The 24,428-nt window shown below is 42.4% G+C and overlaps 1 protein-coding gene across 2 annotated transcripts; it reads left to right on the top strand.

Moving 5' to 3' along the window:
- The first annotated feature begins 995 nt into the window (after nt 1–995).
- On the top strand, nt 996–9,535 carry LOC121136304 (pyrethroid hydrolase Ces2e-like). 2 transcript variants are annotated; one of them, XM_040736566.1, is made up of 12 exons: nt 996–1,151; nt 1,766–1,970; nt 4,239–4,380; nt 5,012–5,145; nt 5,228–5,486; nt 6,231–6,329; nt 6,629–6,769; nt 6,881–6,961; nt 7,293–7,437; nt 8,179–8,316; nt 8,671–8,743; nt 9,227–9,535. In XM_040736566.1, the coding sequence occupies exons 1-12, from the start codon at nt 1,076–1,078 to the stop codon at nt 9,411–9,413; spliced, it is 1,680 nt and encodes a 559-aa protein (XP_040592500.1). In that variant the 5' UTR covers nt 996–1,075; the 3' UTR covers nt 9,414–9,535. The 2 variants fall into 2 exon arrangements, with proteins under 2 accessions (XP_040592500.1, XP_040592501.1); XM_040736567.1 differs by lacking the exon at nt 1,766–1,970 and having other exon boundaries at nt 1,009–1,151.
- The last annotated feature ends 14,893 nt before the right edge of the window (nt 9,536–24,428 follow it).

Genomic DNA, 24,428 nt, shown 5'->3' with positions numbered 1-24,428 from the left:
TTTTATATTGGACTAAAAATCTGAGTGCAGAGCTGCATGTTTGACTTTTAATGAAAATGTCAAACCGTTTTCTTTGAGTATATTGATTTGCATCCCCTCCAGACATGTATGAGGGTGTCCTTGAGTTCATTTCTTTGTGACCAGTTGGCCTATGGCTCCTAAGTCTGCTGTTATTGAATGTTGTGAAGGAGTGTCTCATTGCGGGCATTTAAGGGAATTTGAGCCTCTGCTTCCCTCTCACTAGCTCCTGTACTCACTCCCCATTAAGTATTTCTTAAGTGGAGGCCAGGAGTACACTCAATGGGCAGAGAACTCTCTAGAAGGCCGGAGAATATAAGATCGATACACACAAGAAGAGGAGAGATCTGACTGGCAATTGTGTTCACATGTGTGCCATGGCATTCACACATACATGAAAACACTTACAAAAAAATACAAATGCATAGGAAAAATTGTAACTGATTCTCAAGTAGATAAAGAACTGTGAAGCTGATTTCAGAAGGAGCTGGCTATAAGTGAAACAGATTATGCAAGAGGCATCAATAGGGGCTCTGACTTAAAAAGTACCAGAGTTACAGTAGTTCAATAAAACAGCCACTACCTATGCAGAGGGGTCCATATAGATCCTAAGATCTCTGGAATGGCCACATTCTGACCACTCCCCATCTGGGGCATCTTCAGTATTTACCTACTCAGAGAAGCACTGCTGGCTTCTCCTATTATATCCTCCTGTTCCCTGACCACCACGACAACACTGACATCTGACCAGTGAGAACAAGAACAGCGATCATGGTTTGACCTGATTTAAGTTTGCATACAGGACTCCTGGTGTCACAGAGGGACATCAGATACCATGGTATCCCTTTCCAGGAGGCCAAAGAGCAGGAACAATGATTGTTTTGCCTGCTGGCTGGCCTGCACCTCTTTGGCAATGAGAACGTTGCCCCACCCTGCTGAGTTACTCCCTACTTTATTTTAGGTCCAAATTCCTGCTTACAAACTTCCACATAATTTATTTCCTGTGCATGACACACAGCTACCCTGTAGCAACACAGACTTGGACTAGGAGCCGACCATGACACTGGAAAGCTTTCCCTGCTGGCTGAATGCTGTAACCTGTGGGCTCCTGCTTCTCTTTCTTCATGTGCAAGGTGAGAACCCCTAAGTGAACATGAGGACCAGGGTCCTAGCTGCCCAGTTCTAGAGACTCAGCAGTTGATCTTGCCAAAGGGAAGGAACTATCAAGGGAGGAGCTGGTAAAGGTGGCAGATAAAAGGATAGGAATTGTGGACCTCCCAAGCCCCATACAAAAGCCCATAGAGTGAGCCCTGCTGCACAAAGAGGGTTAAGGACACCTAGGGACACCCATACCTACAATGTCACCCCAGTGTAAAGAGGTCTGGACACCACTGGACCTGCAGATTAGGGCAAAGAGAACAAAGGGTCATTTCCTTCCTCTGTGTGTGAGTGTAGCTGCTACAGAACTCTGGACAATAATGAAAATAATGCATTCATGCTGCAAAGTGGCTGTGAGGACGTCTGTTGTTGGCCAGAAATGTGTATAGGCACCAGGAAAAAAACAGCATGAACAATGTTCCTGCACATTGGGAAGGATAAAGAAACTCCTTCTGCCATATCCCATAGCTGAATCCAGGTACCCCAGAATCCCTTAACGATGTACCCTAGAGACAAAGAGGTGGGAAACAACAGTGTGGTGGCAGCTGCCTGAATGAAGCTAATCCTGATGTCATCTCTCAATACACAGGCCAGGACTCACCCAGTCCCATCAGGAACACACACACAGGCCAGGTTAGAGGAAGACTTGTCCATGTGAAAGACACTGAAGTTGATGTCCACACATTCCTGGGAATTCCCTTTGCCAAGCCACCTGTAGGACCACTGCGCTTTGCACCCCCTGAGCCCCCTGAGCCATGGAGTGGTGTGAGAGATGGGAACTCCTTTCCAGCCATGTAAGTTCTGGGACAAGAGATGTAGATATGCTCTGAGCAATGGGCCAGAATGAGGGTCATCCTTCATTGCAAACCCACGGAAGATTATTTCCGGTACATGGCTAAGTGTAGTGATATATTATTTATGGTTTGTTAAAGCTTCCTGGAGGATTTAGAAAAGCAAAGTCAATCTCCAGCTATAGAGATCCAGCAGTGGTGACACACACCATTAATCCCTGCAGCCAGAAGCTAGCAGGTGGTGATACACACCTTTAATCCTAGAACTCAGTATTAAGAAGGTAGACTTATATCTCTCAGTTCCAGACCACCGAGGGATAAGCAAGATTGGATCAATTTAAAAAAGGAAGACATCAGGTGCTTTTAATCCCAGCACTAGAGAGTGAAAAGATAAAAAAGTGGTCTTCAGGAATCCGTAGATGTTCAGTCTCCATCATGCTGAGTAGAGTTTACAGTATGAGGCTTGGTGAGAACTCATGGAGACAGGATCAGTCCATTCAGCCTGAAGTAAAGGTAAGAAGCTAGTGGCCAGCTGCTTTGTTTTTCTGATATTCAGCTTGAAGTTTGAACCCCAATATCAGTTTCAGGATCCCTTTATTAATTCATGATACAGCTAAGATTTCTAACACAACAACTTTCCCTGTCTCCTGGGTCAGAAATTAGTTCCTATAGGGAGTTTTCTCTCAGTTTTGCAGGGAGAAACAGATAAAAATGGTTCCTAATTTCAGATTGTGCCAATTGATCCTTGCCTCCATGGAAGCAGTCTAGAGACAAAGGTCAATATAAGCACATTAATCAGTAACAGCCCAGAGTCTAGTGTCAGGCGCTATAAGTCTCTGAGGAGGGCATCAGTGAAGTGTCCTTGGCAACTCTAGCCTCTGCACTCATTGAGAAAATCTATAAAGCCTAGTACCATTGTTCAAAGAAATAGATAAAAGCTTCCCCCTGATATTACATGGGAAGTCAAGCTACCCTAAGTTTCTGGACATAGGGTGAAAAGCATCCTACTTGATTTGGGATATTCCTGTCCTCTGCGTTCCATAGTTCCTGGATAGGCATAGTACCACATTATCCAAGTATCTTCATTTTGTTTTGTTGTTGTTGTTGTTGTTTGCTGTGGTAAAATACCTAGTAAAATCAATTTAACACAGACAGTTTACTGTGGGTCACAGTTCCATATTACCATTCGTTACAAGAGGAATCCTTAAGGGATAGGATCATATCACATCTTTAACTGGAATCAGAGATCAATGTGTCCCTATCTGCTAATGATAGGTTGGACTTCTCTGCTTACACAGTTAAGAAGCCCCTTCCTAGGGAATGGTGCCACTCATGGTGGGAAATATTCCCACCACCATTAACAAAATCAAGAAATCTCCATAGGCTATGCTGATACAGACAATCCCTGGTTCAGCCTATATTCCCCAAAAGATTCCTTGTTGTTTCCAGTTGGAAATCAAAGCTAACCATCTCAACATAAATTAAAGAATATAAAGAGAAGTGACTGTCACTGCGTGCAGGAAGTTATTCTCATTAATTCCCCTTAGAGGTTTCTAGATTTTAGGCTATAAACAATAATGCCCTCATCCAATGACAACCTTTCTGAAAATCTGGCTCCATCCCACATTTCAATGAGCCTGTAGCCTTTACCTTGAAAAGAAAGGGTTTTACTGGGAGGAGCGATGAGCAAATTGACAAAAAATAGGCAGGCTAAACAAGTAGAGACAACTGATCTGAACAGGGGAGAGCTCTTGGCCTCCAGACTGACAGCTGGGAGGCCAGCATGGAACTGATCCTGACACCATGAGTGTGAGAGTCAGTGAGGAGGCCTGGGCAACCTATGGGGCCCTGGGCAGTAGATCAGTGTTTATCCCTGGCATACAAACGGACTTCATGTGTCCATAACACAAAGAGGGATGCTCTCTCTGCCTGCACTCTTAGGGGAATGCCTAGACCCTGCCCTGGGTGAAATGACAGACTCTATATATCCCCTATGTGGAAGGAAATGGTGATAGGGTGGGAGGCTGGGGGGAATGATGATGGGTTGCCGGAGTAGGGGAGGGAGAAGGAACTGGGATTGCCATGTGAAGCAAGCTATTTAAAATTAAAGTAATGAAAAATTTAAGAAAACAAAGGGTTTTACAGAGGAATCATACTTTAGCAGGATATCTTAGAGGAAAGTGACCAGAAGTGGCTGAGAGAAAATCAATACTAAACCCTAGTTTTGACCACCAAACATCTCTTGTAATAACTGCCTGCCATTGTCACCAGGTGTCTACAAAACGATGATATGATGAATTCTGAGGGTCTGAAGATGATAAAACTCATCATGCCTCCCATCTCTATGTCTGAGGACTGCCTGTATCTCAACATCTACACACCAACCCATGCCCATGAAGGCTCTAACCTGCCGGTGAGAGTTGGGCCATGTTCATGTGAGTGGACATGGAGATTTCAACCTCATGTTGATTATAAAGCATAAAACCACTGCAGCGTTCCACTTCACTGTAGACCCTCATGAGAAGCTTTTCCCTACTATGTCCTAAAAAGCCTTCACAGTCATAGTGGGCAGCTAAACCTTGGATATGGGACACTGAACACTGGAGTTCTAAATGATTACTGCTGTGGTTCATGGACAAACTCAGGATTTGTTCCACAAACTTTTTCCCCTAGAGACACAGGCAGGTGTTTGAAAAACCAGATTTCCAGCTTTAGGTTACAGGATGTGCCATTGGGATTTGGTGACACTTTTGATTCATAACCAGGAAAAATTCTTATGGAGACATCCATTTCCACACATTTGAGGGTTCTGAAAGGGTTAGTGACATTACTCCAGACTTAGATCCATTAACCCAGCTGAGATTCCTGGTACCATAGTGGGGCTTGGAAACATGTTTATGAGCTGTGTTCCTCATCTGTGGCCTAGTTCTAAGATAATGAGGAGTCCTGGGTATGTTTAGCTGCACAGATAGGAATCATCCAATAATTTAAGAGGCAGTCCCACTTGAGCTTGTGCCAAGTGGCATCTCTCTTGACTTATCCAGGTGATGGTGTGGATCCATGGTGGTGCTCTGGTTGTAGGAATGGCTTCTATGTATGATGGTTCCATGCTGGCAGCCATTGAGGATGTGGTGGTTGTCACTATCCAGTACCGTCTGGGTGTCCTCGGCTTTTTCAGGTGAGACCGGGACTGGACAGAGCAGTGTCAACTGAGAATAAACCCAGGCAGCCCTTTGATGCATGTTTCTTCCATTTCTCAGCACTGGAGATGAGCACGCCAGAGGCAACTGGGGCTACCTGGACCAAGTGGCTGCCCTACGCTGGGTCCAGCAGAATATCGCCCACTTTGGAGGCAACCCCGGCCAGGTCACTATTTTTGGAGAGTCAGCAGGTGGCACAAGTGTGTCTTCACATGTTGTGTCCCCCATGTCCAAAGGACTCTTCCATGGTGCCATCATGGAGAGTGGAGTATCAGTGATGCCTGGTATCATCTCCAGCTCCTCTGAGATGGTTTACACAGTGAGTGCACTCTAACCCTTCAACCCTGACCTACTGTCTTACCACTCACTCTCTAGACTCTGCTACCACGTTCAGTAGAAAGAAATGAGGACCATGGGAAGCAACTTCTCTTCAGCAATTTCTTAAAGACTCAAGGTCTAGGAGCTTCACCTCCCATCCCACACCACGGTGTTTTATACAAGTTGCATTTGTTACATGTTCTGCAAAGCTGTTCCTAGCAGGTTCTATCATTTGCAAAAACAGGAATGTTTGTGTTTCGGAGATGGTACAAGAGGCAAGAATTTTCATTGCCAGTGTGAGGGTCTGAGTTCATATCCCCCCCCTGAACACACATATGTGTGGGTGTGGTGTTTCTTGTCTTATTTCAGGTATACCTGAGGTGAGGTGGGTGGCAGGGGACAGAGAAATCCCTGGAATGTTAGAGACCAGCTAGACTGGGGTAGGCTGCAGCAAAACAAAAAAGTATTTATCAAACTGGGTGCATGGTGAGAGGGGGTGGGAGGGAAGGAAGGAGAAGAGAGGGGAGAAGGAAGGAGGAAAGGGACTAAAGCAGGGAGAGAAGGAGAGCTGACACTGTTGAACAACAAAAAAACTGGGAACAATTTTGTTCTTATACCCATCCACATGCATTATACAGCAGAGTATAACATTTAGAGCCAATAACAACCTCTTTGGACTCAGAAAACAACTTCTCTGCCTGGAAGAGAAAGCATCCAGTCAGCCTCCATTCTCTTCCCCTTACAGATAGTGGCCAATCTATCTGATTGTGCAGCTGTGAACACAGAGACTCTGGTGAGCTGCCTACGAGGCAAGAGTGAAGCAGAGATTCTGGCTATTAACAAGGTTTGCAAAACTGTGTGGCTGGGAGGATGACAGACTGCAAGATGTGTTACAAGTAGTTCTCATTAGTAGGAACAAAGTACCTAATATCATTGGCTTAGATTCCTTTTAGTCCTGAATGCAAAATCAATACCAACATAGGTTATTCTAAGTGTAAGCTCCCTTCAGGGGTGAGATGGGAGAAGTGTGGAGAGTAATCATCCTGAGACAAATTAGGAAATGGAGAAGGGGTGGAAGTAACTCAATGCACATCAGCATAAGTTTTTTTGTGGCCTTCAGCAATGACTTTGCATGTACCCCAGGTCTTCAAGATCATTCCTGCTGTGGTGGACGGGGAGTTTCTACCAAAGCATCCTCAGGAGCTGTTGGCCTCTGCTGATTTTGACCCTGTTCCCAGCATCATTGGTGTCAACAATGATGAGTATGGATGGCTTGTGCCTGTGGTGAGTTCTAATCTTCAGGGAACCTGTGAACTCATAGTGGGCAAAGGGAACTCACATTCATTGATACATGTCCATGGCATGGCACACTTAAAACCATTCTCCATACCCCAGATCATGGGCTCTGCTCAGGAAATAAAAGAAATAACCAGAGTGACCCTGCCTGCAATTCTGAAGAGCACAGCAAATCAGATGGTGAGAATCTCCGGACACTATCACTACTTCAAGGACCCCTGTCTAAATTTCATAACGAACATCCCAGGAGAGAGAGAGAGAGAGAGAGAGAGAGAGAGAGAGAGAGAGAGAGAGAGAGAGAGAGAGAGAGAGTGAGAGAGAGAGACAGAGACAGAGACAGAGACAGAGACAGAGAGAGGGAGGGAGGCAGGGAGGGAGTGCACGTGCTTGCATGCCTGTCTATCCAAGTTTTCCTTGTACCACAACAATTTTGCATTTTCTCAACCTGAGGCTATTGCCTCCATATTCTAACTCTTATGTCACCTAATTCTTCTTGATTCCCTTGGTGTAGAAGTTGCCTCCTGAGTGTGGTGACTTGCTAATGGAAGAGTATATGGGGGACAATGAGGACCCACAGACCCTCCAAGCACAGTTCAGAGAGATGATGGGGGACTTCACGTTTGTGATCCCTTCACTCCAAGTAGCACATTTTCAGCGTGAGTATGCCGGTAATGGGGTCAAGATGGGAAGCTCAGAGCTGTGGGTCCAAGATGAGCTCTGCAGTGTCCAGGCCTGACCTGTGTCTGATCAGATCTCTGGTTCCAGAAAACTGGAAGTCTTTTTTATTAATTTATTCTCTCACATATTACCTCCCAACAACATTTTCCCCTCCCTCCTGTCCTCTGAGTCCCTCTACCACCCCACATCCACTCCATCTGTTTCCCTTCAGAAAAGGGCTAGCTCCCAGGAATATTTGTTAAACATAGCTTATCAAGTTGCAATAAGACTAGCCATGTCCCTCATGTTAAGGCTGCATAAGGCAACCAGTAGGAGGCAACAGAGTCAGAGACAGCCCCTGCTCCTTCAGTTGGGAGTTCCACAACACCAAGCTACAGAACTATGACATATATGCAAAGGGCTTAGGTTAGACCCATGCAGGCTCCATGATTGTTGGTTCACAGCTGCGAGTCTTTATCTAGTAAATCCTTATGTTGAGTGTGAAACTGTGGCATATTATCCAGGTACAGATGAGGAAATAGCTGAGTGATGTCTGGGACTTGACCAAACTACTCACTGTGGAGGCCAGAGTCATTATTTAACAGGGGGCTCCATGTTGGAGCTCTACACTCAACTGTTGTCATACCAGATAACTTGAGAGCAAGTTATGTTGTCACCAAACATGTGTCAGGACATTTCTAGGCAATGTGCTGCCATATAAACACATCTCCTACCCTCAGGTGCCCATGCTCCTGTCTACTTCTATGAGTTCCAACATCGGCCCAGCTTCTTTAAAGATACCAAACCACCACATGTGAAGGCTGACCATGGTGATGAATTTTTCTTCGTCTTTGGCAACCTATTATGTGGCATAAAATGTGAGTCTTCCTGGATTTCCTTGAGTTGGATGGGGTCCACTATGGAAACCTGCATGATACCTGAGCTCTTAATCCAGAAGAGGGAACCTAACCCTTAGAGAAAGACAGAATCTTGTGGGCACCATCTCACAATCAAAACCTACATTACAATCTGCCCTGTATTAGAGGTAATAAGAAAACAATGGAGCAGGAATGGACATGGCTGAATTCACTTAGAGACATCAGTCACGGATTAGGGGAGGGAGGGAACCAATCCAATGGTTCAAATTCAAATCATAACTGGTGTGGTATAAAACATGAATGAGCAGGTGGATGCAGTGGCTGGGAGCTAAGCACCTGTCCTTCTCTCTTCAGTTGCTTCCACTGAGGAAGAGGAACTCCTGAGCAGAAAGATGATGAAGTACTGGGCCAACTTTGCACGGCATGGGTGAGGGAATGAGCTTACCCCAAATGCTGCAAGGGTGGGACACTGTCCAGGACTCTGTGCGTGTGTGGAGACCTCTCTAGTATGTGAGGTCTTTTATTACATGATACACTCTTCCCTACCCCAGAGCTCACTTTGGCCAGCAGATTACTTTGTAGCCAGCAGCCCCCTCCACACCCCTACAAGGCACACTTAGATAGATACTTTATATATGTTTGTTACTGGTCATCTTGCAGTGACTAGGCAGGGACACACTACTGTGGTAATGTTCTTTGGATCTTGCCTTTGAGAAGGAGGCAGAAAACAGGCCATGTGAGACAGTAATCTTGTCCCACATGGAGCATAAACTTGTAGGTCACACTCATATGCCTATATCAGGACATATGGCCCATCAGTTCCCTCAATACTCTGACCTTTGTTCACTGTCCTGAAACCAATTCGGGATTAACTGACCTTCACCCTTCCCTGTCGGTGGCATATCCCCAGGAACCCCAACAGTGAGAATCTACCCTACTGGCCCATGTTGGACCACGATGAACAATACCTGCAGCTGGACATTAAGCCTGCTGTGGGACGAGCCCTAAAGGCCAGAAGGCTGCAGTTCTGGACCAAAATTCTGCCCCAGAAGATCCAGGAGCTAAAGGGCACTCAAGAGAGGCACCAAGAGTTGTAGTACCCTGTTTGAAGAAAGGCATGTGGCCTTCATGAAGGGTGGGTTCTGTCTGAAGTTTGGAAAGACTTTTGATCCTAACATGCATATAAGAATTAATAAAGGATATGGCCATGCATTTTTAACATTTTGTCTGACAAAACCTCTTCACAAACACTGCCAGTCTGCTGTTAGATCCTCTCAATAAAAGCTCTTGTGGGGATATTGGGGGTGGTTGGGGGGAGGACACAGGAGGAGGGGAGGGAAACGGAGACGGACCTGGAACTGACTTGTGAAGCAACCTTGTTTCTAATCTAAATTTAAATTTAAAAATAAATAATAAAAATAAAACTATATAAATACTTAATCCAAAAAAATAAATAAAATAAAATAAAATAAAAGCTCCTGTAACAATGTGGAATGTGGATTGTGAGCTCCAAAGTCCCACAGTCTTCACAAGTTCAGGCTGCTGTTCCAAATAGATCACTGACTGCCAGCAAGTCTTGGGATACATAGCTGTGGAGCCAGCTACTCAGAAACTGAGATGGAAATGGTGCATGAGTCTAGGAGTTCCACACCAGCTTGCACAACACAGAAAAACCCATAGCTCCAAGGAAGAAACAATCATCAACTGAGTAATTGGTAAACAGAAAAATGTATGTAAAATTCTGTAGACAGAGAAATACAGGGTCAGCAAATGAATTTGATCCACACTGGCTATCAGAAGTCAGTTACCAGATGAAGGTGGGTTTTAAATAACTTAATTAGACTCAAGATAAATGATACATAGGTATTTACTATGGAAGCACTTACATAGATAGTTACTGCCACTGTCTTCCTGCTCCAGAATATGCAGGCAGGCTCTGCCATCCTGATGCTCTGAGCAACTAAAGGGAGCCTGAGCCGGCCACTCCTCTATGTTATAACGGGTAACTACTGCACTTAAAACCACACTCGAAGGGTGTGACCACCACTACATGGTCACTGTCAAGGAAAGATGCCACTAAAATGAGACCTCTCTCACATCAGCCACTGGGCACACTAACTACCAAAATCTCTGGGCAGATTAACCCTATAGAGGAAATCTCATCTATTTCCTTACTAAATTGATAATTGCCAGTGTTTGTGAAGTGCTGGATTGATATGTTCATACACATCTACTGCTTGGCTGGGAGAAACTTAGGCTCAGTTTCTCAGAATAGAGGCTGACTTTGAGTAAGGGAAGGCACCAGGGAGAGAGGAGATCATGGAGATGGTAGACAAGAGTGAAGGAATTGTGTGTCTCACAATGCCCTCACTAAAGCCCTCACAGTGATCCCTGCAGCACACAGAGGGTCATGGATGCCTAAGACACCCCATACCCAATATGTCACTCCAGTGTACGGAGGTCTGAGGTACCCTGCAGATTAGGGAAAAGAGAACAAAGTGGACATTTCCTTCCTCTCTGTGTGAGTGCAGCTGCCACAGAACTCTGGATAATAATAAAAATAATGAAATCATGCTGCAAAGTGTCTCTGAGGATGTGTGCTTGTTAGGCAGAGATGTGTATAAGCACCACTCAAAAGGAGCACAAGCAATGTTCCTGCACATGGGAGGAATAAGAAACTCTTCCCACATCCCACAACTGAATCCAGATACCCCTGATGCCCTTTGTACCACCTGAGCCATGGAGTGGTGTGAGAGATGGGACCTCCCACCCAGCCATGTAAGCTCTGTGACCCAGAGGTGAGGATGTGCTCTGAGCTCTAAGACAAATGAGGTGCTGCCTTAATCCCAAAGGCATGGAAGTTTTAGTCTGCCAGGCATTGACAGATACATGGCTAAAGCTTCTAGCAGAACAACTTTGCTAGTCTCCTAGGTCAGATATCAGTTCCTGTATGGAGTCATCTCTTGGCCTTATAGAGAGAAGCAGATATAAACTGCCCTCTGACTATGACAAATGACCCTTGCCAGTATGGAGGAGGTCTATGAACAAGGGTCAGGTATCTTATCTTATAAGTCTTTCCAGAGGGCCACAGTGATGTGTCCTTGGCAACTCCATCCTCTACCATCACTGAGACAATCCACAAAGCAAGTGCCATTGTTCAAGAAAACAAGTAAGCTTCTTCTGAATATTATGTGGGAAGAAGAGGTGCCCAAGAGCCTGGACATGGGATGAAGAAGTACCCTGAGGGACAGCATTGTCCACTGACTCCCATAGTACAATATAGGTAATGTGGAAATATTAAGCTACACAAAATAATTTTTATATATATTTTTTTAATTTAAATTTAAATTAGAAACAAGGTTGCTTCACATGTCAATTCCGTTTCCTTCTCCATTTCCCTCTCCTCCTCCCGTGCCCTCCCACCAACCCCCCCAATTTCCCCTCATTTCCCCAGGGAGGGTAAGGCCCTCCATGGGGATGTCCATATTTTTTCATTTCATCCAGGACAGGGCCTAGACCCTCCCCCAAGAGTTCAGGGTAAGAGTGCATTTCTCATTGTTAGATGGGAGTCCAAAGTCCATTAGTATACCCGGGATAAATACTGATCTGCTACACAAGGCTCAATAGTTTACCTAGTCCTCCTCACTGACACCCCCATTCAGGGGGTCTTGATCAGTCCCATGTTGGATTCCCAGGCATCAACCTGGGAGTCAAGAGCTGACCCATGTCAGGTCAGCTGGTTCTGGGGGTTAAAGCAGCACAGTCTTAATACCTTTGGTTCAGTCCTCCCTCTCTGTCACTGGATTTCTTGAGTTCAGCTCAGTGCTTAGCTGTGGGAGTCTGCCTCTGCTTCCATCAGCCACTGAATGAAAGTTTTGTTTCCCAGACTCTCTGGCCATGGGATTGTAGCCTGGAACTTCCCAGATCTATTTTTAAAATATATGAGAGAGTACATGCCGTGTTTCTCTTTTTGTGTCTGGGTTACCTCACTCAGGATGGTTTCTTCTAGTGCCATACATTTGTCTGCCTATGAATCTCAGGATTCCATTGCTTTTTTTCTGCTGAATAGTACTCCATTGTATAAATGTACCACATTTTCTCTATCCACTGTTCAGTTGAGGGGCATCTAGGTTGCTTCCTGGTTCTGGCTGTTACAAATAATGCTGATATGAACATAATTGAACAGGTGTCCGTGTTGTATGAATTTGCATCTTTTGGATATATGCCTTAGAGTGGAATTGCTTGGTCTTGTGGTAGATTAATTCCCATTTTCCTGAGGAATCTCCATACTGGTTTCCAAAGTGGGTGCCTGAGTTGGCACTCCCACCAGCAGTGGAGGAGTGTTCCCCTCTCTCCACATCCTCTCCAGCACAAATTGTCTTCATAGTTTCTGAAATTAGCCATTCTGACAGAAGTAAGATAGTATCTCAGAGTCGTTTTGATTTGCACTTCCCTGGTGGCTAAGGATGTTGAGCACTTTCTCAAGTGCCTCTCAGCCATTTTAGACTCCTCTATTGAAAATTCTCTATTTAATTCTGTACCCCACTTTTTTTTCAGTTTAAATTTGGATAAGAAATAAGGTTGCTTCACAAGTCAGTTCCAGGTCCCTCTCCCTTTCCCTCCCCTCCTCCTGTGCGCTCCCCCCAACCCCCCATTATGCCCTCATTTCCCCAGGGAGGGTGAGGCCGTCCATGGGGGTGCCCATAGTCTGTCATTTCATATAGGGCAGGGCCTAGACCCTTCCCCAAAAGTTCAGGGGGGGAGTGCACCTCACATTGTTGGATGGGAGTCCAAAGTCCGTGTGTATACTCGGGATGGGTACTGGATCTGCTGCCCAAGGCTCAATAGATTACCTAGGCATCCTCACTGACACTCACATTCAGGGGGTCTTGATCAATCTCATGCTGGATTCCCAGGCTGATGCCTGGGATTCAAGATTTAACCTTTGTCAGGTCAGCTGTTTCTGGGGGTTAAACCAGCCTACTCTTAATCCCTTTGGTCTTCAGTCTTCCCTCTCTGTTACTGGCTTTCTTGAGTTCAGCTGAGTACTTAACCGAGGGAGTCTGCCTCTTCTTCGATCAGCCACTAAATGAAGTTTCTGTTTCCCAGACTCTCTGGCCATGGGATTGTAGGCTGGCACTCCCCAGATCTATGTCTAAAATCCATATATGAGAGAGTACATGCCATGTTTCTCTTTTTGTGACTGGGTTACCTCACTCAGGATGGTTTCTTCTAGTGTCATCTATTTGCCTATGAATCTCAGGATTCCATTGTTTTTTTTTTTCTGCTGAATAGTACTCCATTGTCTAAATGTACCACATTTTCTCTATCCACTCTTCGGTTGAGGGAAATCTAGGTTGCTTCCATGTTCTGGCTATTACAAATAGTGCTGCTATGAACATAGTGGAACAGACATCTTTGTTGTATGAATGGGCATCTTTTGGATATATGCCTAAGAGTGGAGTTGCTGGGTCTTGTGGTAGGTTTATTCCCATTTTCTGAGGAATCTCCATACTGATTTCCAAAGTGGCTGAACCAGTTGGCACTCCCACCAGCAATGGAGGAGTGTCCCCCTTTTTACCACATCCTCTCCAGCATAAATTATCGTTGGTATTTTTGATTTTAGCCATTCTGACAGGAGTGAGATGGTATCTCAGAGTTGTTTTGATTTGCATTTCCCGGATGGCTAAGGATGTTGAGCACTTTCTCAAGGGCCTCTCAGCCATTTTAGACCCCTCTATTGAAAACTCTCTATTTAGTTCTGCAGCCCACTTTTTAATTGGGTCCTTTGATGTTTTGGAGACTTGCTTCTTGAGTTCTTTGTAAATTTTGGAGATCAACCCTCTGTCAGATGTGGGATTAGTGAATATTTTTCCCATTCTGTGGGCTGCCTTTTTGTCTTGATGACTGTGTCCTTTGCCTTACAGAAGCTTCTCAGTTTCAGGAGGTCCCATTTATTAATTGTTGATCTCACTGTCTGTGCTACTGGTGTTATGTTCAGGAAGCTGTCTCCTGTACCAATTCGTTCAAGGGTACCACCCACTTTCTCTTCTAAGAGGTTCAGTGTGGCTGGATTTATGTTGAGGTCTTTGATCCATTTGGACTTAAGTTTTGTGCATGGCGATAAACATGGATCGATCCGCATTCTTCTACATGCCAGCCTCCGGTTATGCCAGCACCATTTGTTGAAGGTGCTTTCTTTATTCCATTGTATATTTTTAGCTTCTTTGTCAAAGATCAGATGTTCGTACGTGTGTGGGTTAATATCCGGGTTTTCAATTTGATTCCATTGATCTACCTGTCTATTTTTGTGCCAATACCAAGCTGTTTTCAGGACTATAGCTCTATAATAGAGCTTGAGGTCAGGGATGGTGATGCCTCCGGACGTTGCCTTGTTGAACATGGTTGTTTTGGCTATCCTGGGTCTTTTGTTTTTTCATACAAAATTGATTATTGTTCTTTCAAGGTCTGTGAAGAATTGTGCTGGGATTTTAATGGGGATTGCATTGAATCTGTAGATTGCTTTTGGCAGGATTGCCATTTTTACTACATTGATCCTACCTATCCAAGAGCATGGAAGATGTTTCCATTTTCTGAGGGCGTTTTAATTTCTTTCCTTAAAGATTCAAAGTTCTTGCGATACAGGTCTTTCACTTGTTTGGTTAGCGTTACCCCAAGGTATTTTATGTTGTTCGTGGCAATTGTAAAGGGTGATGTTTCTCTGATTTCTTTTTCAGCCCTTTATCATCTGTATATAGTAGGACTACTGATTTTCTTGAGTTGATCTTGTAGCCTGCCACTTTGCTGTAGGTGTTAATCAGCTGTAAGTGTTCTCTGGTAGAGTTCTTTGGGTCATTGATGTAAACTATCATATCATCTGCAAACAGTGAAAGTTTGACCTCTTCCTTCCCAATTTGTATCCCCTTGATCCCCCTTTGGTGTCGTATGGCAATAGCTAGAACTTCAAGTACCATGTTGAACAGGTATGGGGAGAGTGGACAGCCTTGTTTTGTTCCTGATTTTAGAGGAATTGCATTGAGTTTCTGTCCATTTAGTTTGATGTTGGCTGTTGGTTTACTGTATATAGCTTTTATTATGTTTAAGTATGTCCCTGTTATCCCAGATCTCTCCAAGACCTTTATCATGAAGGGGTGTTGGATTTTGTCAAAGGTTTTTTCAGCATCTAGTGAGATGATCATGTGATTTTTGTTTTTCAGCTTCTTTATATGGTGGATTACGTTGATGGATTTTCGAATGTTGAACCATCCCTGCATCCCTGGGATGAAACCTACTTGATCGTGGTGAATGATTGTTTTGATGTGTTCTTGGATCCGATGTGCCAGTATTTTTTTGAGTATTTTTGCATCAATGTTCATGAGGGATATTGGTCTGAAGTTCTCTTTCTTAGTTGTATCTTTGTGTGGCTTGGGGATCAAGGCTATTGAAGCCTCATAGAAAGAGTTTGGCAAAGACCCTTCTGCTTCTATTGTGTGGAATACTTTGAGAAGAATTGGTATAAGCTGTTCTTTGAATTTCTGGTAGAATTCTGCACTGAGGCCATCTGGACCTGGACTTTTTTTGGTTGGGAGACTTTTGATGACTGCTTTTATTTCCACAGGGGTTATAGGTCTATTTAAATTGTTTATCTGTTCTGGATTTAGTTTTGGCAAGTGATAGCTATCCAGGAAGTCATCCATTTCCTTTAAATTTTCGAATTTTGTGGAGTACAGGTTTTCAAACTATGACCTAATGATTCTCTGGATTTCCTCAGAGTCTGTTGTTATGTCCGCCTTTTCATTTCTGATTTTGTTAATTTGCGTGTTCACTCTCTGCTGTTTGGTAAGTTTGGACAAAGGTTTGTCTATCTTGTTGATTTTCTCAAAGAACCAACTGTTCGTTGCATTGATTCTTTGTATTGTTTTCCTAGTTTCTACTTTATTGATTTCAGCCCTCAATTTGATTATTTCCTGGCGTCTACTCCTCCTGGGGGAGTTTGCTTCTTTCTGTTCTAGAGCTTTTAGCTGTGCTGTTAATTCTCTAGTATAACTGTTCTCCAGTTTCTTTATGTGGACACTTAGTGCTATGAACTTCCCCCGTAGCACTGCTTTCAAAGTGTCCCATAGGTTTGGGTATGTTGTGTCTTCATTCTCATTGAAGTCGAGGAAGTCTTTAATTTCTTTTTTTATTTCCTCTTTGACCCAGGGATGGTGCAGTTGAGCATTACTCAATTTCCATGAGTTTGTAGGTTTTCTGCAATTTGTGTTGTTGTTGAATTCTAATTTTAAAGCATGGTGGTCTGATAAGATGCACGCAGTTATTCCAATTTTTTTGTAGCTGCTGAGGTTTGATATGTTGCCAAGTATGTGGTCGATTTTTGAGAAGGTTCCATGTGTTGCTGAGAAGAAGGTATATTCTTTTTTATGTGGATGCAATGTTCTATAGATGTCTGTGAATCCCAGTTGGGTCATTACTTCTATTAGACCCTTTGCTTCTTTGTTGAGTTTCTGTCTGGTATTCCTGTCTAGTGGTGAGAGTGGTGTGTTGAAATCTCCCACTATAACTGTGTGGGGCTTTAGATGAGATTTAAGTTCTAATAATGTTTCTTTTATGAATGTGGATGCCTTTGTATTCCGGGCATAGATGTTCAGGATAGACACTTCATCTTGGTGGGTTTCACCTGTGATGAGTATGTAATGACCTCCTTCGTCTCTTTTGATTGATTTTATTTTAAAGTCTAGTTTGTTAGATATTAGGATTGCTACCCCTGCTTGTTTCTTGGGTCCATTTGATTGAAAAATTTTTTCCCAACCTTTAACTCTCAGGTAATGTCTGTCTTTGAGGGTGAGGTGTGTTTCTTGTATGCAGCAGAAGGAAGAGTCCTGTCTTCGAATCCATTCTGCTAGTCTGTGTCTTTTTATGGGTGAGTTAAGGCCATTAATATTGAGGGATATTAATGACCATTGATTGCTCATCCTTCTTCAATTTGCAGTGGTTGGTGGTGGTGGAATTATGCGTGGAATTTCACCCCTTTGTTCTTTTGGCTGATGGTAGAGAGGGATTCTCTAATGCCTATGTTTTTCTGGTTGTAGTTAGCTTCCTTGGGTTGGAGTTTTCCTTCCAAAATTTTCTGTAGGGCTGAGATAGTGGATACGTATTGCTTGAATCTAGTTTTGTCATGGAATATCTTGTTTTCTCCGTCTATCGTGATTGAGAGCTTTGACGGGTATAGTAGTCTGGGCTGGCATTCATGGTCTCTTAGTGTAGGTAGAATATCTATCCAGGACCTTCTGGCTTTCAGAGTTTCCATGGAGAAGTCAGGTGTAATTCTGATAGGTCTACCTTTATATGTTACTTGACCTTTTTCCTTAGCTGCTCTTAATATTCTTTCTTTCTTTTTTTTTTTTTTTTTTTTGGTTTTTACGAGACAGGGTTTCTCTGTATTGTTTCGGAGGCTATCGGTCCAGCCAGGCCTCGAACTCACAGAGATCCGCCTGCCTCTGCCTCCCGAGTGCTGGGATTAAAGGCGTGCGCCACCACCGCCCGGCTTAATATTCTTTCTTTATTCTGTATGTTTGGGGTCTTGATTATTATGTGGCGAGGGGACTTTTTTTTGTGGTCCACTCTATTTGGTGTTCTGTAGGCTTCTTGTACCTTCATTGGCATGTCTTTCTTAAGGTTGGGAAAGTTTTCTTCTATGATTTTGTTGAATATGTCTTCTGCCTCTTTGAGGTGGATTTCTTCTCCTTCTTCTATACCTATTATTCTTAGGTTTGGTCTTTTCATGGTGTCCCATAATTCCTGGATGTTTTGTGTTAAGGATTTGTTGGACTTAAGGTTTTCTTTGGTTGCTGAATCCATTTCTCCTAGTGTATCTTCAACACTTGAGATTCTGTCTTCCATCTCTTCTATTCTGTTGGTAATGCTTGTATCGGTAGTACCTGACTGTTTGCCCAGCTTTTCTATTTTCTGCCTTTTTTCAGATTGTCTTTTTTTATTGTCTCTATTTCAGTTTTCAACCCTTGCAGTGTTTTCATTGCTTCTTGCAATCTTCGGTTTATCTTTTCGTCCATTTGTTGCCTTTTATGAATTTTTTGGTTTGTTATTTCTTCCATTTCTTGCATTTTTTGGTTTGCTTTTTGTTCCATTTCTTGCATTTTTTGCTTTGTTTCTTCTTCCATTTCCTGCCTTTTTTTGGTTTGTTTCTTCTTCCATTTCTTTCATTTTATGCTTTGTTTTTTTCTACCATTTCTTATATTTTTTGCTTTGTTTCTTCTTCCATTTCCTGCCTTTTTTGGTATGTTTCTTCTTCCAATTCTTGCATTTTTTGCTTTGTTTTTTCTTCCATTTCTTGCATTTTTTGGTTTGTTTTTTCTTCCATTTCTTTGAGGGATTTTTCTAAATCCTCTTTTAGGGCCTCTATTATTTTCATGAAAGTGGTTTTAAGGTCATTCTCTTCTGCTTCATTCGCATTGGAATGTTGGAGTCTTGCTGGTGTGGAGTCTCTAGAATCTGGCGGTGTCATATTTGTTTTTCTGTTGCTGAGTGTGTTTTTTATAGTCTCTTTCCCATCTCTTCTTCTAGTGGGTGCAGAAAGAGCCCCTTATGGTCTGGGGAACCAGAGTTCCCTTTTGGTGGGTGCTAGCAAGTCCAATAGTCTGGTGGTTCTTCTATTCCTTGTCCTCGTTCTGGTCCCGTGGGTGGAGAAGTAGAACAGGAATATGGGGCGCTTAGCCTCCTACTTGGTCCCCTGGACCCTATGCTGGGTCCTGTTGTACCTGATCCGGAACAGCTACTCCCCTGGTCTCCCTGGCTCCTCTGGTTTCCTGGTCTCCTTGGTGGGAGAGAAGACCTGGAGTCTGGAGTGCTTGGCTCCCATCGGGATTTGAAACTCTGTGCAGTTCCCAGGCTATCCGCAGGCACTGGAACACAGGCCTGGAAGCCGGCCTGTTTACCTGATGCTGCCACAGGAACAGCTCTGTACCCCACTTTTTAATTGCATCCTTTGGTGTTTTGGAGACTTACTTATTGAGTTCTTTGTAAATTTTGGAGATCAGCCCTCTGTCAGATGTGGGGTTAGTAATATCTTTTCCCACTCTGTGGGCTGCCTTTTTGTCTTGTTGACTGTGTCCTTTAACTTACAGAAGCTTCCTAGTTTCAGGAGGTCCAATTTGTTAATTGTCAATCTCAGTGTCTCTGCTATTGGTGTTACGTTCAGGAAGCAGTCTACTGTACCAATTAGTTCAAGGGTACCTCCCACTTTCTCCTCTATGACTTTCAGTGTGACTGGATTTCTGTTGATTTCGTCGATGCATTTGGAATTAAGTTTTGTGCAAGGCTAGATAGACATGGATCTATCTGCAGTCTTCTGCATGCCAATATCCACTTATGCCAGCACCATTTGTTGAAGATGCTTTCTTTTTTCCATTGTATAATTTTAGCTTCTTTGTCTAAAATCAAGTGTTCATTGATGTGTGGGTTATAATTAGGGTTTTCAATTTAATTCCATTGGTCTACCCATCTATTTTTGTGCCAATACCAAGCTGTTTTCAGGACTATAGCTCTATAATAGAGCTTGAGGTCAGGGATGGTGATGCCTCCTGAAGTTCCTTTATTGTATAGGGCTGTTTTGGCTATTATGGGGCTTTTGTTTTTCCTTATAAAGTTGATTATTTTTATTTCAATGTCTGTGAAGAATTGTGCCGGGATTTTGATAGGGATTGCATTGAATCTGTAGATTGCTTTTGGCAAGATTGCCATTTTTATTTTGTTGATCTTACCAATCCAAGAGCATGGGAGATCTTTCCATTTTCAGGTATCTGCTTTGATTTCTTTCTTTAGAGACTCAAATTTCTTGATATACAGGTCTTTCACTCCTTTTGTTAACGTTATCCCCAGATATTTGATGCTGTTTATGGCTATTGTAAAGGTTGATGCTTCTCTGATTTCTTTCTCAGCCACTTTATCATCTGTATATAATAGGCCTACTGATTTTTTGTTTTTTTTAGTTAACCTTATATCCTGCCACTTTGCTGAAAGTGTTAATCAGCTGTAAGTGTTCCCTTGTAGAGTTCTTTGGGTCATTTATGTGAACTATGATATCATCTGCAAATAGTGAAAGCTTGACTTCTTCTTTTCCAATTTGTATCCCCTTGACCTCCTTTTGTTGTCATATGGCTCAGGCTAGAACTTCAAGTACAATATTAAAAAGGTATGGAGATATTGGACAGCCTTGTCTTGTTCCTGATATTAGAGAAATTACGTTGAGTTTCTCTCCATTTAGTTTGATGTTAGCTGTTGGTTTACTGTATTTGCTTTTATTATGTTCAGGTATGATCCTGTTATCCCATATCTCTCTAGTACATTAATCATGAAGGGGTGCTGGATTTTGTCAAAGGCTTTGTCAGCATCTAGTGGGATGATCATGTGGTTTTTCTTTTGCAGTTTGTTTATATTGTGTGTTACATTGATAGATTTTCTAATGTTAAACCATCCCTGCATTCCTGGGATGAAGCCTACTTGATCATAGTGGATGATTTTTCTGATTTGTTCTTGAATCTGATTTGCTAGTATTTTATTGAGTGTTTTTGCATCAATGTTCATGAGAGAAATTGGTCTATAGTTCTCTTTCTTAGTTGTGTCTTTGTGTGGTTTGGATACCAAGTTAATTGTAGCCTCGTAAAAAGAGTTTGACATTGAGCCTCCTGCTTCTATTGTGTGGAACACTTTGAGGAGTATTGGAATTATCCCTTCTTTGAATTTCTGGTAGAATTCTGCACTGAAGCCATCTGGGCCTGGACTTTTTTTGGTTGGGAGACTTTTTATGACTGCTTCTATTTCATTAAGGGTTATAGGTCTGTTTATATTGTTTATCTGTTCTTGATTTAGTTTTGGCAAGTGATATCTATCCAGGAAATTGTCAGTTTTCTTTAAATTTTTGAAGTTTGTGGAGTACAGGTTTTCAAAGTATGCCCTGATGATTCACTGGATTTCTTCAGCGTCCGTTCTTATGTCCCCCTTTTCATTTCTGATTTTGTTAATTAGCATGCTCTTTCTCTGACTTTTGGTTAATTTGGACAAAGTTTTGTCTATCTTGTTGACTTTCTCAAAGAACCAACTCTTTGTTTCATTGATTCTTTGCAATGTTTTCCTGGTTTCTACCTGATTGATGTCAGCCCTCAATTTGATTATTTCCTGGTGTCTACTCCTATTGGGTGAGTTTGCTTCTTTTTTTCTAGAGCATTCAGTTGTACTATTAATTCTCTAGTGGGACTGTTCTCTAGTTTCTTCATGTGGGCACTTAGTGCTATGAACTTTCCTCACAGCACTGCTTTCAGAGTGTCCCATAAGTTTGGGTATGTTGTGTCTTCATTGCCATTGAATTCCAGGAAGTCTTTAATATCTTCCTTTACCCAGGGATGGTACAATTGTGCATTGTTCTATTTCCATTAGTTTGTAGGATCTCTGCGATTTGTGTTATTGTTGAATTCTAATTTTAATGCATGGTGGTCTGATAAGATACAGGGGGTTATTCCAATTTTTTTGTATCTGAGGAGGTTTGCTATGTTTCCTATTATGACGAAGGTATATCTCTTTGTGTTTGGGTGGAATGTTCTATAGATATCTGTTAACCCCAGAAGGGTCATAACTTCTCTTAGTTCTTTTGGTTCTTTGTTAAGTTTCTGTCTGGAGGTCCTGTCAAGCGATGAGAGTGGAGTGTTGAAGTCTCCTACTACTAGTGTGTGAGATTTTATGTGCAATTTGAGCTTTAGTAATGTTTCTTTCACGAATGTGGTTGCCTTTGTATTTGGGGCATAGATGTTCAGAACTGAGACTTCATCTTGATGAACTTTTCCTTTGATGAATATGAAATGTCCTTCTTCATCTCTTTTGATTGATTTTAATTTGAAGTCTAATTTGTTAGATATTAGGATTGCTACACCAGCTTGTTCTTGGGTCTGTTTGATTGGAAAATCTTTTCCCAACCCTTTACTCTGAGGTAACATCTGTCTTTGATGTTGAGATGTGTTTCTTGTATGCAGCAGAAGGATGGATTCGGATTCTGTCTTCGAATCCATTCTACTAGTCTGTGTCTTTTTATAGGCAAGTTGAGAACTTTGACATTGAAGGATATTAATGACCATTTATTGATGATTCTTGTTTGTGCTTGATTTTTGGTAGTGGTGTTATTGTGTGTAGGTTCTCCTCCCTTTTTCTTTTGGTGTTTGGTAAACTGGGATTATCAAATTGTATGTCTTTGTGAGTGCAGTTATCTCCGTTGGGTCTAGGTTTTCCTTCCAGATCTTTCTGTAGGACTGGATTCACGAATACGTATTGTTTAAATCTGGCTTGTCATGGAATATTTTGTTTTCTCCATCTATGGTAATTGAACACTTTGCTGGATATAGTAGTGTGGGCTGACATCCTTGTTCCCTTAGCATTTGTAGGACATCTGTCCAGGCTCTTCTGGCTTTCATAGTTTCCATTGAGAAGTCAGGTGTAATTCGGATAGATCTTCCTTTATATGTTACTTGACCTTTTTGTTTAGTTGCACTTAATATTTTCTTTTTATTCTGTAGGTTTGATGTTTTGATTATGATGTGGCAAGGTCCAACCTATTTGGTGTTTTGTAAGATTCTTGTATTTTCACAGGCATATCCTTCTTCTATGATTTTGTTGAATATGTTTTCTGTAGCTTTGAGCTGTATTTCTTCGCCTTCTTCTAAACCTATTATTCTTAGGTTTAGCTTCTTCACGGTGTCCCATATTTCCTAGATATTTTGTGTTAGGGATTTGTTGGTTTTGAGATTTTCTTTGGTTGATGACTGTATATCCTCTAATGAGTTTTCAACACCTGAGATTCTCTCTTCTATCTCTTGTATTCTATTGGTTATACTTGCATCTGTAGTTCCTGATCATTTACCCAGCTTTTCTATTTCCAGCATCCCCCCCATTCTGTGTTTTCTTTATTGTTTCTAATTCAGCTTTCAATCCTTCAACTGTTTGAGCTGTTTCCTTCATTTGTTTGGTTGCTTATCTTGGTACTCTTTAGATTCTTTAAGAGATTTGTATATTTCTTGAATTTTTGGTTCATCTTTTACTCAATTTCGTGTATTTTTTGTTTGTTTTTTCTTCTATTTCTTTAAGGGATTTCTACATTTCCACTTTAAGGGTCTCTATCACTTTCATATAATAATATTTAAGGTCTGTCTCTTCAGCTTCATCTATGTTGGGCTTTTCAGGCCTTGCTGGTGCTGTGTCTCTAGATTCTGGTGGAGACATGTTGGTCTTTCTATTGCTGTGAGAACTCTTATTCTGTCTTCTTCCCATCTCTTCTTCCAGTGGGTGCAGATGGGGTCTTTCTGTCTCCACTTGTATCCTTCTTTGCTGAAGCTAGGGATGCCAGAGGATAGGGTCTAGAAAGACTGATGCCTTTCCTAAAGCTGGGAATTAAGAGTCTGGCTTGTTTACTGAACATACTTTAGGTCACCATCTGCCAATGTCCCCAGGTATCTGAAAAATGCTGTCATGGTGAATGCAGAGGATCTGAAGATGAAGCTGATCCCAATCCATCTCCATGCCTGTATCTCTACATCTACACACCAGCTCCTGTCCATGAGGGCTCTGACCTGTCTGTGAGTGTCAGGTTATGGTCAATCGTGGGGTGGGGGAGGATTTCTTTACAAGGAGAATTAGAAAGCACAAAATCAACCTGAGCTCTACTGCAGTGTAGCTGGCAAGTCAGCATTTTCAAGTGTGTCCAAGAAAGACTTCTCAACCACTGTAGCTTCTTGCCAAGCAGCTAAACCCTGGGTACAGGACACTGAGTTCAGGAGCTCTGAGGAGTAAAAGATTATGGTCCCTTCTCTAACTCTGGTCTCTCCCAACAAACTTGATCTCTAGAGACCCAGGCTGGTGTATTAGGGATGAACATTGATATAAGCCAAATTTCCAGCTTTGGGATATTGGTTCCACCAATAAGATTTGGTGATACTTTTTGGTTGGTAATGAGAAAAAAATCTCTTATGTAGATTTCCTTTTCCATGCTTTTGAGTAGTCTGGGAGTGATAATGGCATTACTCTGGATTTAAATCCATTAATTTAAACTGAGATTC

This window comes from Mesocricetus auratus, unplaced genomic scaffold (genome assembly GCF_017639785.1).
Source record: "Mesocricetus auratus isolate SY011 unplaced genomic scaffold, BCM_Maur_2.0 Super-Scaffold_100062, whole genome shotgun sequence".
NCBI lineage: Eukaryota > Metazoa > Chordata > Mammalia > Rodentia > Cricetidae > Mesocricetus > Mesocricetus auratus.
The sequence above is the reverse complement of the archived record's forward strand: the minus strand, read 5'-3'. Positions and strand labels throughout refer to the sequence as shown.

Coding starts and splice junctions, on each gene's coding strand:
- LOC121136304 (XM_040736566.1), top strand. CDS start 1,076: ATGACACTGGAAAGCTTTCCCTGCTGGCTGAATGCTGTAACCTGTGGG. Junction 6,330..6,628: donor AGATTCTGGCTATTAACAAG/GTTTGCAAAACT, acceptor CATGTACCCCAG/GTCTTCAAGATCATTCCTGC. Junction 8,744..9,226: donor GCCAACTTTGCACGGCATGG/GTGAGGGAATGA, acceptor GCATATCCCCAG/GAACCCCAACAGTGAGAATC.